Source organism: Xyrauchen texanus, chromosome 47, assembly GCF_025860055.1.
Source record: "Xyrauchen texanus isolate HMW12.3.18 chromosome 47, RBS_HiC_50CHRs, whole genome shotgun sequence".
NCBI classification, from domain to species: Eukaryota; Metazoa; Chordata; class Actinopteri; order Cypriniformes; family Catostomidae; genus Xyrauchen; species Xyrauchen texanus.
In genome coordinates this window covers 11,580,128-11,598,037 of record NC_068322.1, presented here as the reverse complement: position 1 = coordinate 11,598,037, position 17,910 = coordinate 11,580,128, and the positions used below count along the sequence as shown (strand labels likewise).

At 37.3% G+C, this 17,910-nt stretch overlaps 1 protein-coding gene across 1 annotated transcript in view; it reads left to right on the top strand.

The window, feature by feature from the left end:
- LOC127639021 (protein kinase C-binding protein NELL2-like) overlaps nt 1–17,910 on the top strand; it is a 52,609-nt gene that overhangs the window by 16,430 nt on the left and 18,269 nt on the right. Inside the window, exons 11-15 of the mRNA XM_052120831.1 lie at nt 188–290; nt 815–949; nt 4,895–5,020; nt 11,838–11,960; nt 13,497–13,592. Of these exons, the coding sequence (XP_051976791.1) occupies nt 188–290; nt 815–949; nt 4,895–5,020; nt 11,838–11,960; nt 13,497–13,592 (583 nt within the window). The remainder of the gene's footprint in view (nt 1–187; nt 291–814; nt 950–4,894; nt 5,021–11,837; nt 11,961–13,496; nt 13,593–17,910) is intronic.

The following is a 17,910-nucleotide window of genomic DNA, read 5'->3' as shown; positions in this document are numbered from 1 at the left end:
AGTGTTCACAGAAGGTGCATTTGATTTGCATATTGCTACTAGGTGTAAACATGTGTCTTGGCTGACCTTTTGTGATCGGAACAACCAAGTGTAAACTGGGCCAGAAAGTTATGTGTTCAAATTTGATGCAGAATGTGGAATTTCACTTTCAGTGTGAATGGAATAAATACATGTTTGTGTGTTGCAGGATCAAAGTATGCGTAGAGTTGAGATGGCCTCCTGTCCAGAGCTGAACTGCCCAGAGTCAGAGCAGATCACACTCACAGACCGCTGCTGCAAAGTGTGTAGAGGTACGACACACACACACATGCACACACACTTAAACTGACCTCTGCAGTGGTTGGAGTCATTAAGGCCAGTCACCTTTGTCCATTGCACACAACAACATGTGTTTGCACAGCACCAATCCAAGTGTGTGCATGACAGCTTTCATCTACTTTTTGCACCCGCCACACATAACCGCACACATGAAACACCTCAGTTTAACAGTGATACTTAAAAGGACATCAAAAGGTATAGTGATCCTGAGGACACCACACCTCTCACAGTTCACACACGGAGCCACGCTGTAAGTATTAACATTTTGTAAATCACTCTGTAAATACTGCAGACCGTCACCTAATGTAAAAAAGGGCTACCTTAAGCCCTTTAATATTTACATGACATTGTCAATACAAATGTGTCCATACAGGGAAGAAAAGTGTGTTTGTCTAACCAATAAAAGATGTCTTTAAAGTATGTTTTGTCTGTTAGAATTCACATTAGGGCATTTTGTAGAGCACTTCAACTCTAAATTCTCATGGTTCTCTGTCAGGGCACGATTTCTGCACTGAGGGTCACAGCCGCAGTTGCGTAGAGAACTCTGACTGCATTAATCTAGAGGCTGGAGCTTGCTGCAGCTGCAAGGTGGGATACCATCCTCTCAGGGATGACAGCGCTTACTGCAAAGGTATTGTGTTCAAACCCCTATAGACAAACCTGCCAAAGAGACCCACACTATAAATAAAATAAAACATTTGCACACACCTTCTACTTCTTGATTATTGCCATTTTTCCTATTTTAAAATAATTGTGAAATCAAGAAGGTCCCGTGTTCGAGTCCCAGCTCAACTGGGCCATTCTGAGTAGTGTTTGCATGTTCTCACCGTGTTTGCATAGGTTTCCTCCGGGTTCTCCGGTTTCCCACACAGATCCAAAAACATGCAGGTTAAGTGAATTGGAGACTCTAATTGCCCCGTAGGTATGAGTGAGTGTCCCCCAGCCACTGGGGATTGCATCAGGAAGGGCATCCTCCATAAAACCTGTGCCAAGTCAAATATGCAGATCACAGATGGTCCACTGTGGTGACCCCTAATGGGAGCAGCTGAAAGAATGATAATAATTGTAAAACCATCTAAACTATGAAATATCACAAATCAAAGCAGAGGAATAATGTAGTGACCAACACATGTAAACAAATCAAAACTATCTAAGATTTTTGATTCTTCAAAGTAGCTGCCCTATTTTTTTTTATCTTTGTTTGTAAAGAAATTAATTTGCAGGCACAAACTATATTTGTCTACAAAACTAGTGCCAAGTATTTTAGCATAAGTCCTTATATAAAAAGGTTTTTAAGATTATGAGAAACATAAATTTAGTCATAGCCAAACTTTTGACTGATAGTGTATGTTTTCCAACCAGTCTAATTCTAGTAAACCTTCTGTTTCTCCACCTGCTGGCACCTGTTATCTGACCTACCTATGATTTACTCTCTGATGCTTTTCATTTTCAGTTTTCGATTATCAAATAACATGGCTTTCACAACCTGCAGTGTAGTTCCTCCTCTAAATAGGCTGCAAACACAAATGGAGGAGTTGCAGATGAAAGCGGTATAACTGGTGATTTCAGTGGCTTATCAAATGAATATTTCAAGACTGCTATTATCCTTAAGCCTATAATTAATGCATTGTATACCCTGGAGGTCACTCTGTGATGAAGGATTCCTGTAGATAGCTGTCTTTAATAGGCGGTACCCTTGTCTAAATACACACAGCAGCCCAGCCAGTGTGTGCTAGATATCTCTTTTCAAGACTAGCTTTATACCTTAGTGGTGGTGTGTGTTCCGTGTAAATGTGCTTCTGTCAAACAAAGGCTTCTCTTTTGGTTATATGGGTTTTATTTTCTGTCAGTGTTGTATTTTTGGAAAGACAGTACAAATATTTACAAAGTATGTGGTGGTATCATGGTACAGTGATGGTATCAGATGGTAAAACCATGGTACCTTAATATATATCACACTTCTGAATGACTACCATATTCATGTACCATTAAATTTACATATATGGCAAGGTACTTCAAAGAGTACCATGGTATTAACATGGTACCATGCCCAAACAAGCATTACATTACTATGGTAAATGTCCCCCAAAAAAATAAAAAATAATAGTACCATGGTACTTTTTATTATTATAATAATTTTTCATTAGTAATGGGATTTATAAGTATTGTTAAGTTATAAAGCATTTATAAACATGTTATTAAATGATATACTTCAAGTCATCATTTAGACTTTGCTGCTTATGTGAACCCTTTTTGTAAAAACTGTTGTACATGAAACAGTTTTGTGACTGTATCCTTGGTTACCATGTGTGCTGTATAACATATAATAGTGCTGAGCATGTTGTTAGATGTCAAGGCAGTCATCTAAATGCTTCAGAATTGAAAACATTGAAATAACTGCAAAGAAAATGGTGACAACTGAAGTTTTAATTATGATGTGGAAGGTAAACAGCCTAGTTGTTCTTAATACGACTCTCACCTTTATCACTGCAATTAGTTGCCACATGCCTCTGACATAGACAATCAATATTCAATTTGAGGTGACATTCAGGAGAACTTTTTGTCACCGCTTATGCTGTAAAAGCTTCCGTTACTGTCTGGAGGTAATAGCAGAGTGGAAGTAATGTGGAAGCAAGATTCTATCAGAGCTTTATGTCTACAGGATTTCAGTGAGATCAAATCGGAGTCATATCATTCATTACACCTTTCAGGGAAATCACCTAAAAATATCTTACTCATAGCTGTCTCTGCTCATTAATGTAGGATTGGAAATAAGTCTTTTAAAAAATGCACACATCAGCTATAAACATCTGAAACGGGCATCTATATGAAATATTGTGTCTTGGAGAAATTCAGCATGTTTGCATGGAATGTTGTTGTTGGTAGTTTGCAGTGCACTCAGCCATATGAATAATCCCAGTATTCTGAAAAAATAATAACTTTAAATAATTCATGTGGGAATTTCTATTTTCTAGAACAAAAGCAGCAGAAAAAAGGCATTACATTTTCAATTACAAGAGTAAATACTTGCCTCCTCATTTTGAGCTCTGAGTCCTCCATGGCAGATGCACAGGGACAGATAAAAGTACATTTCTCACCACTGTTTACTGTTAAAGTGAATATATTGCCTTGATGGCTTTGATGTTTGTTTACAGCTGCCCTGTAATGCTGTCATATGTATTCATTGAAAACACAATATCAGAATGGCTTTGTGAACTAACTGCTGTTCATTTGTCTGAAATAAATTAATTTCAATTGGAATTACTGTATACTGTAAATATGTTCAGAGGAAAGTTATTTTTTTTTAAGCATGGTCTTGGGAAGTTGGCTAAAGCAAGGGTGTTTAACTTGGGTCTGGGGAATCCCATGGTGCTAAGGTGTCCAATAAAAAGGGGGTATAAAATGTCAAAAGAAAACAGTATTAACAGAATTTGATTTTAAGTAGTTTAATTCTGTACTATACTATATAACATCACACTCACAATGCTTCTCACACAGTATAAATATTTACACTTGAAAATATGTAGTGGCTTTTACAGTATATATTTGGAAGGGGGTCCCTCACAAGGGATATTTTTAATATTTCCTTGGCATCAAAAACCTGTGGACTAAAGTACCACCAGCAAAAATATATATTTTTAATTAGTATTAATGGCTTGTTTTCCAATAAAATATCTAAATATCCTTACTAAATGCATTTACTTGTGTAAGAAAATAAATTGTGTAAGAAAATAAATAAAAATATTTTTATTGTCTTACCCATTGACCCCCAACACCCCCCACCCCCCAGCAGGGTTAGAAAGGTGAACTTATTCCAATAAATAACCTCTGAATTCAAGCCTTAAAAAAATATCACAATTTCCTTCTAAAGTAAAGTTATGTTGTTTTAAGAGTCTTTTTACTTGAAAACAAGACAAATAATTATTAAGAGGATGTTTTTCTGCGGTGAGGATTTAAGAAATGTGAGAAAGATTATATAAAGTGTTCTAGAGGAGAAGAGAGTGGGAGGACCGAAGGACACGTGTGCAACTCTGAAAAGTGTAAAAGAAAAGGCTGGAGGCTGAGAATGAGGGCGGTGGAGGAAAGAGACATAGAAAGAAAAAGTAAAAAGGTTTAAAGGTGCACTGTGTTTTCTGATAGTTTGCTAATGTTGTTTAAAAACTGAATAGAGAACGCACATACACAGTACAGTTCTATATTTCTCCGTCTTCATTCTATTATCAAGGCTGCTAAACCATTCTGGCGGAAGCAAAACAAGTTTAGCTCAAGCTATGAACAAACTGAACCTGAATATCAGTCGTAGGCAGTGGTTTTAAATATTTATTAAAACACTCAAAGATGGTGTTGGTGTTCCTGTTATTTTACAGTCTGAGCAGTTTCCAGCAACAGTGTTAACAGTCATGTTCAAATAACAGAACGCTCATTATGTAATGACTCTTCCAACACTCTTGACAAACACTGTTAATGGGTCGCAGCTGCAATGTGAATGGTGGATCTGGCAATGTATTTCCCAAATGTTTTGATATCTGAGTTGTATTCAAACCATAGTGTATTTGGTGTTCTTTCATGGCTGCAGATATCGATGAATGTGCAGAAGGGAAGCACTACTGCAGGGAGAACACACTGTGTATGAACACACTGGGATCCTTCATGTGTGTTTGTCACACCGGATATGTTCGTATTGATGATTACTCCTGCACAGGTGAGTACACACTCATATATCAAAATCCTTTGTGGGGAGGGGGGGTTTCACCTCTTTTTAATACACTGCACAAAGTGCATCAAAACTTTATGATAATGATATTAAATTCTTACAATATCCAGACAATTCTGACTAATGTCTCAACATCATTTCAGATGTCTTACATTGAAAAAAAAAAACATCAAACATAGATTATGTATTTTAGCTAGCAAAATTATCAGGATATTGTGTAAGATCCATTTTATAATTAACTGTTTAGATATTGGACACTCATAAGTGAATGAGTTAACAGGAAAAACAGAGGAAGAGACTATAAAAGAGAAAGAGAGTGAAACAAATAAAGATAGCAAAGGATATGCTAGGACAGACGGTAGTGTAAAACGCAGGAAAGGGCGAAAGACGCTCACTCACAAACCTATCGTCCGGAGTGGAACCCTTTGAATAGAATATAATTGTTTGCCCCTCAAAGGTTTGTCCTTTGTTCTGTCTTTTCTGAGCGCTGAACCAAAACAGTTGTTAATTTGCACTTTACGAATTAATTCTGTCATTAATTTGATCTGACTCCAATTTTATATTAATATGACTCCAATTTAAGTTGACCTCTAATTTAGATTAAAGCTCTAATTACTTTCTGATCATTCTTTTTTATATAAAACATTTTTATGTCATTGATTTCTCTGAATCCTCTTCTTTTTATTGTCCTTTTGATCTGTAATTAAACAGAGTCTTTAAATGACTTTTCTCCTACTCGGCTCTCCTAGGTACCTGGTTCTCCTTAGTGGTTTAAGCTCCAATATTCTAACTGAAATTCTTTAAATGGCTTCCTCCTCTATTAAAGATCCAGTAATGATATAAATGATTTATTTGCCAGGTAGGATTTAAAACATAAGTTACAGATGTTAAAATCAAAGCTAATTTCACAAATGATCAGAATAAACAAACATTCCTAAAAATAAGAATCAAGAGACATACCTGACAAAACTACATGCAGTGGCATAGCATGGGAGATCTGGCTTACAGTTTCCCTATATTAAAACTACACACATCAATTTGTGGGATCGTCTGACTACAGAGAACCCCGATTCCTTTGTCATCTCTCTTTAAATACCAAGCAATGCTATTGTTATTTCAGATGTGTATGTTTGATGTTGTCCATTGATGTTTTGGTTTACCATTTAGGGGTTTGAAGGACCTTTGAAACTTGTGATTGAGTAGGTCTTTTGATGTTTACAAAGAATGCATCTAATCTGCATACAGAGATACACTCTCTTTGAGAGACCTGGCAGGGGTTATACCTCTGATCGAATGCAGTATTTTATTAAGTTCTTAAATCTTACTTGTGATTTGACTTTGCTGAAAGGGAATGAGATGGTGTTACCAGTCACACTGATACCTCTTGAATGATATGTATGATTACAAACATGTATGATCAAAAAAACTTTTACATTACAGAACAAGATAAGTCATTCCTTAGTTTTTCGAGAAGGCAGGTATTTAAGAGCGAGGGGCAGATGTGTGTGAGAACTGTGTTGTATGGTCCTTGCTCAGTAGGGTGTATTTTGTCATGTGGAGATGTTCTTCTGTGTTAGAGTTTTTATGACTTGTTCTCGCATAGTCATCTCAGTGCTAGCAGCCTTACAGTAGACTCTCCTGATGTTTAACTTGAGCAAAGCAATTAAATATTTTCAAGAGTGCAGCATATGGACCCAAAACGGAACACAGGGCTGCAGCTATGCAAAAACAGAGCTTTAGTTCTGTGACCTATTTGAAAGTTGAATTAATTGCAAGGGAAGTGACAAGCAAGGGTTCAGTCTCAAACAAACATACACCTGTGGAAAGCTGCACCTAGGCTGGAAGGTACTGTCATCACTATGTTGAAAATTGTGTCACCAACCACACTTAAGCATTTGCTTTGAATTGCATCTGCTGATAGTCTCAGAAAGCCATTTGTGCTCAAGGCTACTCAGCTGTACTCTTATTATTTATTGTTATTATTTTTTAAGTAGTCTGCAGCAGGCCTCTCTAGCAGTGGTTCTGAGTAGGTAATGACCTCTGTTCATCTGAGTGCTGTGTTTGGTTGAGACTTTGTAATGAAAAGGGCTAGATTGAAAGTGTAAGTACTCTATGGAATACGTGTTCTGTTACCACATTGCTTACTTTTCATTGTTTTGTTTTTCGAGCAAGTAGCCTGGTGATAGGATTATAGTCTTTGGTTGATTGTAAAATGAATTTTTTCTGAAGTCTTGTTTCTGCTGTTAATTACCAGTTGATCTTATTACAATCTTTGATATTATTTGAACTTAATTGCGTTCAGATTTTGTTTGTAATTGTTGACATTGTTCCTCTGGGTTTTGTCTTTCCCTCAAAATGTAAAGATGATAGATGTCTTTTCATTTAAAGCTGTGCCCTGCTGTTCTGTTGCCCTTTATTTGATAAAATTACTTTGCTGCAGTTATCAAATTAATTTAAAGTAGTTAGTCTTTGATCGCCTCTTCCCTCTTGATGATTGGCTGAATCTGATGATGAATGGCTGAAAGCTGAGTTAGGCGCTAATCACATTGATCAAGGTATTTTTTAAAAATGTTTACAGCGTATCCGGCCACTGTTTTTTGTTTGTTTGTTTTTTACATAGTTTTCTATGTATGCATGCACTACACGGGCTTCTTTGACGTGATGCTGCACATCTCGCAGTTTTTTTAGCATCTTACGCAGCAGTGCCACAATTTAGATAATGTTCCAGTTAAAAACGTCAACTTCGTCAACTTTTTTGGTCTGAATGCACCAAACCTGTTATTGATTTGTTGAAAGTTGTGTTTCTGTTGTTGACTGGCTAATAGCTGTGTAGCTCTAGTTGACTGGCTGAGAGCTATGTTTTTTAAATCCCTCCAAAGTGTAGGCTACAATGTTTTCACATTGTTTTTCTTGGTAAACATGTGCTAGATCGGTGTATTTGACCGGTGTGTCATGTCTCACCATTTTTTATAGTGTCTCACACAGGAGCACCATTTTAGATGCTTAAATTCAGGTTAAAACATTTCAACTTTTAAAAACAAATCTTAAGACACCTGCATTCTGTTCTATTTATTATTCTGTGTCCAGCTTTTTTTAGCACAAGAACATGAACTAAAGACCATCAGGTGCCGCTCACTCGCAGCATGCTGGAATTATCAACGTTACCATGGAAACAATCAAGGCTTCCATGGTAGCGCTGATTACGTGAACCAGGGACACCTGAACCAAACAGAGAGAACATGTAATGACAAACTGGACCATGGACTCACAGAGACCATTACAGAAAATTGTGTTTCTGATGTTGATTGGAAGAAAGCTGTATATTGGTTTCTGTAATTACCAGGAGAGTTTGCTTTCAGATTGCAAACACCAGCAAAACATTATTAATTTCAATTATTCATGTGTGCAGTCACACACAGAGAGTTATTGCATATTTTGCCGGTGGGATTATTATGAGATAATCTGCAGGCTGCAGTCACATCTGTTAAAATTTGAATTCATTTGAAGCAGTTTTTTTTAATAACAGGAATAGACATTATTCACTTTTAATCAGCTCATCTAATTGTAATTTAAACCATCAAAAGTTATGGAAATGACCAAAATTATAGTAATTAATCCTATACAGGTTTCATATCTGTTCATCAAACTCTGTCTTGCCTTCATGATTGGCTCACTGATATTTACTAATTACATCCTTTACTCGCAATGAGCAACCTTGTAGTAGTGAAGCTGTTTTGTCAGTTACATACAGTAATAGTTATTAGTTTGTTTTTTATTATTGTCAATATTTAGGAGGGTGTTATGGAGTTAATAAGACACATACTGGGGGTTCTCTTTTGGCTCTTCTGTCTCTCTCATGCAATACATCATTAATTCCGCTTGAGCAGTCAGTGGATGTTTAAAGCTTAAAGGATATTAGTCTCCAATCATCTTTAATGTGCTGTTATATGCTGGCCAGAGCTGTTCATGTAAATGTTTCTTTAAAACACTGGTTTGCCTCCTGCTCAGAGATCTGTTACCTATGCCCTTGTCATTCCAACCCCCATATAACTTTCTTTCTTCCATGGAACACAAAAGGAGAAGTATTGATTAATGTTTATGCTGCCTCCTTCCAGACAATGAAAATGGATGGGAATCATGACAGTAATCCATGTGACTCATGTGCTATATTCCAAGTCTTCTGAAACCATATGAATGCTTTGTGTGAGAACAGACTGAAAATTAAATTGTTATTCACCATTCTATTTCGTTGTACAGAAATTTTGGAACCATCAGTTCCAAAACCATTGATCATGAAATCAATTCTACACTTATTTAAATTCAAGCTGGATAGGCAAGATGAATGCTTGATAAGTGGGATCTTTGATAGGAACACACGTGAGTTTGTTCTGTTATTTAATAAAATAAAAATAAATGAAGAGTAGGGTTCAAATTTTTTACCCGATCTTCATCAGTGAAAGTTCTTTGAATTGTCTAGTGATGCATCCGGAGATGTTCAGTGAGCATCCAGTCAATCAACACCATTCGTCAGTTAAACTGCATTTTAATTAGATGTTTTAATAACATTTTGAATGAGATTTTAATGAGACACTAGAGATTTAAAGTTTGTTTTGATATGAGTGTATGTAACGATTTATGACTTAAGGTGATTATGCCGTTTTGGTTCACTGGAGGAAGAGTTTGAGAAAATGGAAAGTGACACGTGCTGAAGAAAAAGACAACTGTAATCATTGGGATATGGAGAGATAGAAGAGATGACACAGAGGAGGAAATAGAGTGAAAGTGGAAGTGATCGAAGGGTGTTCTATATGCCATGTGCACTTTTATGACCATGGGGTTGATTTTTATTAAAGCAAAGTTTGCCATAACTTTCTCACACTTATGCCTTCTCAAATTCGTATGACTTTCTTTTTTTCTACGGAACACAAACAAAAAATTTGAATTAGAAATGAGGTATTATATCTGTATTATGCAAGTTAATGGGATCCAACACTTTCGAGTTCCAAAAAAGAACATAAAGGCAGCATATAGATAATCCACCAAAGTTATGAAAAGTATATGTGGTGAAAAATAACATTTGTTGGCTCAGATGGTGGTTCATAAAATGACAAGAATGACTGAATTATCCTGTGACGTATGCACTATTTTTAGTTAGACAAATACAAATTAAATAAACTACTTAGAGTGTCAAAAGTTGTTTTTTCTTCCTAAAAGTCCATAGGGCCCAAAGTGCCCATAATTAAAGTCATACCTAGAAGCATTGCGTTAGAGAGAGCTAAGATTTTCTACGTTTCACCTGGCGGTATAGCTGACAGATCTCCCATTGCCAGCCCACAGATCTGAAAGAAAGTGAATGGATAGGTGTGAGAGGAAGGAACAAAAGCTTTTTTATTATGACTAATTAGGAGGATAATTGGTGTCCCTTTAGCTGTTATGGGCAGATTAGCCAATACTTAAGAGCAGATGAGAGCTCTTCTGAACAATCCATCTCAGTCAAACACTCCTCTTGGCAGGACAGTAATAGCACTGATTGAGGTAAACAGAGCTGGCATCAAGGGAGTAATGGAGATGGATATTGGACCAAATTGTTTATCAGCCTTAATTTCATACTCGTATTCCTTTGGGTCTTCGCTCTTTTTCATCTTTTCATAAACAGCTTTAGGAAAGAAAATATAAACAAAAAAGAAATAAATTCTCTGCTCTCTGTTATCAATCAGTTGTTTATTACAGTGACAGATGTCTCGCTCTCTCTCTCTCTCTCTCTCTCTCTCTCTCTCTCTCTCTCTCTCCCTCTCAAGCTTTCACTGTTTTGATTGCTCAGTATAATGAGGATCACTGATGTTTCACCTCTGTTGAAGTAGCAATTCACAATTCTCTCTGAGATTCTCTCTGTTCCCATCTGCTTTGGGAACATTTTCCCCCAAAGAGAAATATTAATGACAGAGGCTCTGCAAGAGAGGACCTTTCATTGACTTCATTTCATTGACATTTCAGACAGACTGAGTGAAGACTTTTTGTTGCATCAGGTCATCTGGAGGCCATCATACAGACCTGGCTATACTTAATGTTTTCACGTTCAGTATTGGACCGCACCCTGTCGACTGCGTTGCCTTTCAAAATGTATTCTTTTGTCAAAGAGCGAGTACGAATGCATTCTATGCATTTGCAATTTGACAGCTGTGTGATACTTTTAGTACAGTCAATGGCAGACGCCTGCGCTGACAATGCGCACAGATGAGGACTGTATTATTACAGTATTCATAACCGATATTTTGGGCCAATATACATTTGCAGTAAAAATGAAAAAACAGAACATTTGATTTTTTATTTTAGAATCGATATCTAAGATGTGGCAACAGATGATTGTTTTTGTCCAAATCATGCAGCCCTGCAATAATAAATAAATAAATAAAGCATCAAATGGCAGAATAATCGTGATTAATAATCCTGATTAAAATGTTAAGTAAAATAATCATGATAATCATTTGAACCATTATTGTGCATTCTCAAATGTGCAAACAACCTTCTGCAAAGACTGGCTTATTATATTTCTCTACATAGTGTCAGTTACTCCCCAAGCACCATGCTCAGACACATCTGACACCAACCCCTTTCAGCGCTTTTATTATTTCTCTCTGTCTCTTTTTCTCTCTCCCTCCTCCTGCAAGCTTTTCATCTTTGAAATGGGGTTGTATTCCCTCAGAGAAGAAACAGCAGAAAGGAGGATGGAAAGTGCATAACTTGCAAAAGGTTTTTGGAAAGTGTGCAAAACATACACACTGACTCACACTCCTTGTTTTTTCAGAGCATGATGAGTGTGTGCGTGGATTGAATGTCTGCGATGAGAATGCTCTTTGTTTCAATATGGTTGGTGGACACAGCTGCACCTGTAAACCAGGATTTGTGGGTAACGGCACTTTCTGCAAAGGTAAGTGCAAACACCTGCATTACGGACTAAATTTCACACAAGTATTAGCTTTTAATAAGGCCATGCCCACTATTGTATGTTTTTGGTTGAACACATTGATTTTTACCACTGTGGGTGCATATGGGACCATCTTTTTTTATACAAGATTGGAACATGATGACAAAATCATTATTGTCATTGATATAGTCATTTTGATTTATAGAATTTATGTTAAAATACTTATTTTGTGTGGGGTATCTGCTTGCCATATTCTTTATGTAGGCTACACATCCAAAACAAGCTGAGAACTGTATTCCTTAATTGCTTTATTGCTGTTTTTGTACATCATTAAATCAAGAACGTGCCTAAATATTCAACTTCACATTTACACTACGCAGTAATTTTTTAATTAGAATTCAAACATTTTTTAATTAAAATTATGAATTAAATATACACAAAAAGTGAGAATCTGACATATATGTGATAGGTTGCAATATTTAAATGCTACTTAAAAAATGCTATTGATAGAAAATCATTTTGACGCAGTGGAATTCTGTAATTGACACTTTTCCTGATTATTTAATGGCAGATGCTATTTGCATCATTAGATGCTGTGGGAGTGCGATCAACATACCCTTCCTCTTTATCAAACTCTTCTCTGCACTCCCTGACATTCACAGTGACCAAATCACTGCAATGAAATCAACATGTCTGTTCATTTTTATCTTTTATTTTAAGTAGTATTAAAGGAAATATTAAGAATGGAAACAGTAAATCAGATAGGAAAAAGAGAGGGACAACACTGATTCGAACAATGGTCGCTAGGACAACAGTACACATTCACACACTGTCCTTACACCCCACACCACAGCAGCAACATCTATTGTTTAGTTTGTCGTATATTTCTGTGGTTTCACCGGAATATTGGGGTGCAAATTGCTGCACTGTGTGGCTTATACTATTTACACCAGGGTGCAAATAGACGCTCTGTTATTTAATTGAGACAGCTGTAATTGTCTATTATGTACTCGATTAGTTGGTAGAGCCCTATGATATACTCCATTATAAATGTTACTGGATGTCCTTGTTAAATGTAATTTTTATTAAGTAGATCTTTAAATATTACTGGAACTAAAACTAAAAAGGTCCCACTAACCTCAGCCTCAGACACACCCAAGAATAACAAGTTTACTCAACGAAAGCTGTGCCAAAATTTAAATAAAATGTCACTTTGTTGCAGAATAAATGATGTGTAATGTAACACAATGTGTACCAGCTGGACATTTTGCCAGTAGTCAAATGTCTGGCTTTTGAGAGAATGTCTGAATTGTAGCACAGAATTACAGCTCAACGAATGTCTTATTGGCAAAAGTTGCCACACATGAACAAGACAAGGTAAAACCTTTTGGGGCCTTGGAAGCCCACTCCTAGCACAACCCATGGTTTGCAGGGTTCTAGTTGAGAAGAATACAATTCCAGGGTGCATCTGTTCTTACAGTATGTGGTTTAGTCCTGCTGAAATATGTGTATTGACCCCTTTATCTTGTGTTTGGGCAGCGCTCTGTGAGGGCCAGTGTCTCAATGGTGGTTCCTGCATTGCTCCTGATACCTGTGTCTGTCAGCAGGGCTTCACTGGAAAGAGATGTGAGACAGGTAAGACACAATACAGGCAGATTCTGTAAATTTTCCATAAGGGTGCAACAAGTGTGCAGCATTTCTAAATAATGTGCAGTCACACCTCAAGTGTTTTCATATTAAACTGCTTGGACTCAACTGAAAGAAATGTTATGCTGTAGAAAATCATGAGAGCTACTGAAGCCATTGAGGAGAGCTGATTTATCTTTGATAGTTTTCAGGGTGTGATACTTATCTCATGCCCAAAGTTCTTTTCTCGGCCACCCGGTGGATTGTGCAAGTTGGCACTATTACATGAATGCTGTATATATGTGTAGTTGCTTTAAGTTTACTGGATAGCATCTATGAATAATCCAAACTTGTGCATTCAGGTATGTGAAAAATTAGTTGTATTGTGAAGTTTGAATTTTGTGTAGAGTTTGATGGGTGACGGGGGGCAACTACCCCCCACACTAATGTCCATTGCCAAAATTTTTCTTACATCGCTTAAGAGCCAACTGATACTTAAAATTACATCTCTTCCACAATCTGTTTTCATATTTTGGATCTACTTTAATGACATTTCTACATTTGTCCAAATACGTTTGGGGACACTGTATATGTTTTACAACACATTTACATCCAAATAAATGGATTGGATTGTTTTGCTTTGTACTGCGTTTCATTTTTAGTGCAGACTGAAAAATAACTTGATGCTGGAAACTTGTCACGTAATGCCTAGAGTTCTCCCTTGAGTTGGTATAGAGTTGTTGAATGAGTTGCAGACAGGAATTAGACTTGTGTTGAAAAGCAAGCCACTGAGGGTGCAATGAACTCTGGAACAGCAGATGAGAGATGGACATGAAGCTTTTTATGGCTCTGGGGATCAGTGTGTGTGTGTGTATGATGGAGAGACCTCAGAACCTTTTGCACAACATTAGCCAGCAGGCCATCTGCTGATGGATTTTACAAAGCGGTCCAGCACCCCCTCACTTCTATGTATGAGTGACAGAGGCATGATGAAGGGAGAGAGAAAAAGAGGACAGAAGAGAGAGGAAATTAGGAGACACGGGGACTAAATGAGACAGCTGGTGGAGAGATAGAGATGAGAGAGAGTGAGGTGTGGTTTGCCTGACTCACTGTTCTTGGAGGAAGCACTGGCTGACATACAAATTCACAGCTATGTTATGTGGATGTGTGTATGCGTGTATCACTTTTTTATCACTTTGTGAGGACCAAATGTCCCAATAAGGATAGTAAAACCCAACGTTTTTGACATTGTGGGGACAGTTTGTTGGTTGCCATGAGGAAAACTCTAATCATACTAAATAATGTTTTTTGAAAATGTAAAAATGCAGAAAGTTTTCTGTGAGGGTTAGGTTTAAAGGTAGGGTTAGGGGATAGAATATAAAGTTTGTAGAGTATAAAAACCATGTCTATGGAAAGTCCCCAGAAAACATGGAAACCCAACAAGTGTGTGTGTGTGTGTGTGTGTGTGTGTGTGTGTGTGTGTGTGTGTGTGTGTGTGTGTGTGTGTGTGTGTGTGTGTGCGAGAGCTAACACATAAAGGAGTTTGTCCTTATGTGTACTGTAGGCTACATCATTAAGTCACAGCACCTAATATACGGTTTATACTTTTCCCCATAGATTCATATAAATTTTAACCTTAAATCTCGATGTTATGATTTAAATGATCCACTATCATTGTATTTGTTAATGGATCTCCTGTATTTGTGTAACTGGCATATGAAGAGGCCTTTTTGCCTCTGTGTTGTGGTATGTTCTTTTTGCATTCATATGTGTGAGAGACATTTTGTGTGTGTTAATCTTTGTTTTGTTCATTCAGGTGTCTGTAATTCCTTGTGGTTTCTTCCCCATGTGTTCTTTTTTCCTCTGAGGGGGAATGTAATATTATGACAAAAGCAGAGTGAGGATAAACATTGCACAAACAAACATGAGAGGAAAAGAAAAGACTGTTCTCAGTCCCTGTGAAACCTCTTATTCCTTGTGTGGTGGTACGTACTGTTGGTACGTACTGTTGTGTCTCTAATTAAATTAATGCGCTTGGGTCATCGAGGATCCAATTTGGAACTGTGCGCTACCGTATAAAAGGGGACTCTAGTTAGGGATGGGCGGATCGATCCTTAAGTATCGATATTTTCGATACTGCCTTTGTATCAAAAGGATCGATTCTCAAATAAAATATCGATACTATCTGTTTGTTTAGCCGCCTATTTCAAATACATCAGAGCGTCCACAAATTGTCGATAGCGCTGTTGACAGGTTGGCCAGAGCAAATTGTGACGCGCTTGCGACAATTAGTACATGTTCTGTGAATTCCTACTGACCGCCAGAGGCAGTATGCATATAAACACTCTGGCGATCATCACTAGGAATTAATGAAGCAGAACGTCACGGTCAGTTAAGCGCAGACAGGTGTTCGAGTGCATGACTGCAATGAGTGAACGAAAAGAAGTGTTATTTGGAGCTATTTCACTCCAGTAAATACTGACGAAGCCTCGTGTGACATTTGTAAAAAAACATACGCCACTGTGGTAATACCACAAATCTGACCAAACATCTGAAAGCAAAACACCCTACAGAGCATGACGAGGTGCAGCTGAAACGAGCAGAGGAGTCAACACAGACACGACCCACATCTTCTAGCTCGAGGCAGAGTTCACTAGCAGAATGCTTTCAGAGAGGTCAAAAACGTTATCCAGGTATAAAGTGGTGGTTAGGTTATTTGAATACAAAAAGTCACATTATTTATAGCTATTATTTGTACAATATATACTGTTTCAGATATGAAGCTATTACAGTATTTTATTTGGAGCAGAATATTAAACTGGATATTTTGCTTTAAACATTTTTTCATTATATATATCTATTTCTGTTACCTGATAGGCTATCTGGTGGATATTTTGAGTTAAATCATTTATATATTATTTTTAACATTTAAAAAAAAAGTTTATTAAACAAATGACATAGTTTGTGTCAAGTAACACGGGAGAGATTTACTATCATTATAAATTCTTAATGCCTGTAACACAGCTTTAAGAACATAATATATGTATTATATTTTATAGATGACTCGCAGAGAGCATCAGAAATTACAAGAGGCATAGGAGAGATGATTGCAAGGCACCTCCAGCCAATCTCAGTTGTAGAAGACAGAGGATTTATTGCTCTTGTCAAGATTCTTGATTCACGTTACCAAATCCCTTCCCGGAAAAAGCTGATGGAGTGTACATTTAACGATATGTATGCTGAATGTAAAGGCATATAAATAATTCATAAAAGTATCGGTATCGGTATCGGAATCGGCGATACTTGTCTTCAAAGTACTTGGTATCGGATCGAAAAGAAAATAACTGGTATCGCCCATCCCTAACTCTAGTCCTACGTGTGTGATTGCCGTTTGTGTGATTGCCGATTGTGTGGTGCGTCATTGCCCGGGGACCTCCCCTTCTGGTTTTCTCATCTGTTTCCGCTTGGAGGTATGTGTTGTTTGGCTAACTATTTAAAACACAGATGCGTGATCTTTTGTAATAATTATTTGGTTTGTAGTTGTGAGAATAGTTCGCTGCTGTGGGCTGTTGGTGGCTGCTATTTCCCCCTTTCATGCCTCTCGCGCAGACCCGTGCTTTGATGTGGTAACCTTCTGTGACGTGGTAACCTTCTGTGTGTGCGCGCGTAATGTGGATGTGCGCCTGGGTATGAAATGAAGGTACGTGAAACTACCGCTATTGTGCAGCGCTCCTTTTTATACCGCAATTATATGTTTTATGTTTACATTTTAGGTGAAATAGACTGTTCTGCGAGGCCTGCGGGGCAACACTGTTGACACTGCTGTTTTGTGTTTTGCATATACTCTCTCCTGTGACAAACTTTCTCATCAACACGTATGTGTGACGCCTGCCCGCCAGTATTTGTGCTTGTGATTGATGGGTTCTTTTCTTCAACTAGTCCTTCAATTTGTTTGTGATTAACTTTAATTGCTTTTGGTATATTTATTTTCCTTTAATTTTCAGTTTATTCCTTTTTTATGACTGTTGTTTTTCATTTGGCTTGTTTTCTTGTAGTGGGTTTTTTGCTTTATCTCTGTTTTGCTTTACGGGTGTTGTTAGTGGGACAGTGAGGTGAACATACACCCAGCTTCGGTACCAATTGTGAACCCCATTAGTGTATTATTGTTTCTTGATTTCTGGTTTATTAATTTAAATGTTTATTATTGTTTTTTGTAATTATTAAGTGTCCAATGTTGAGACCAGTGTGGTAACTTTGCTTTCTTTATAGGAGCCGAGGCTTCAGGGCAGGCTACTAATAGGCCCTCACGTGCGGTGGTGGAGGTTTT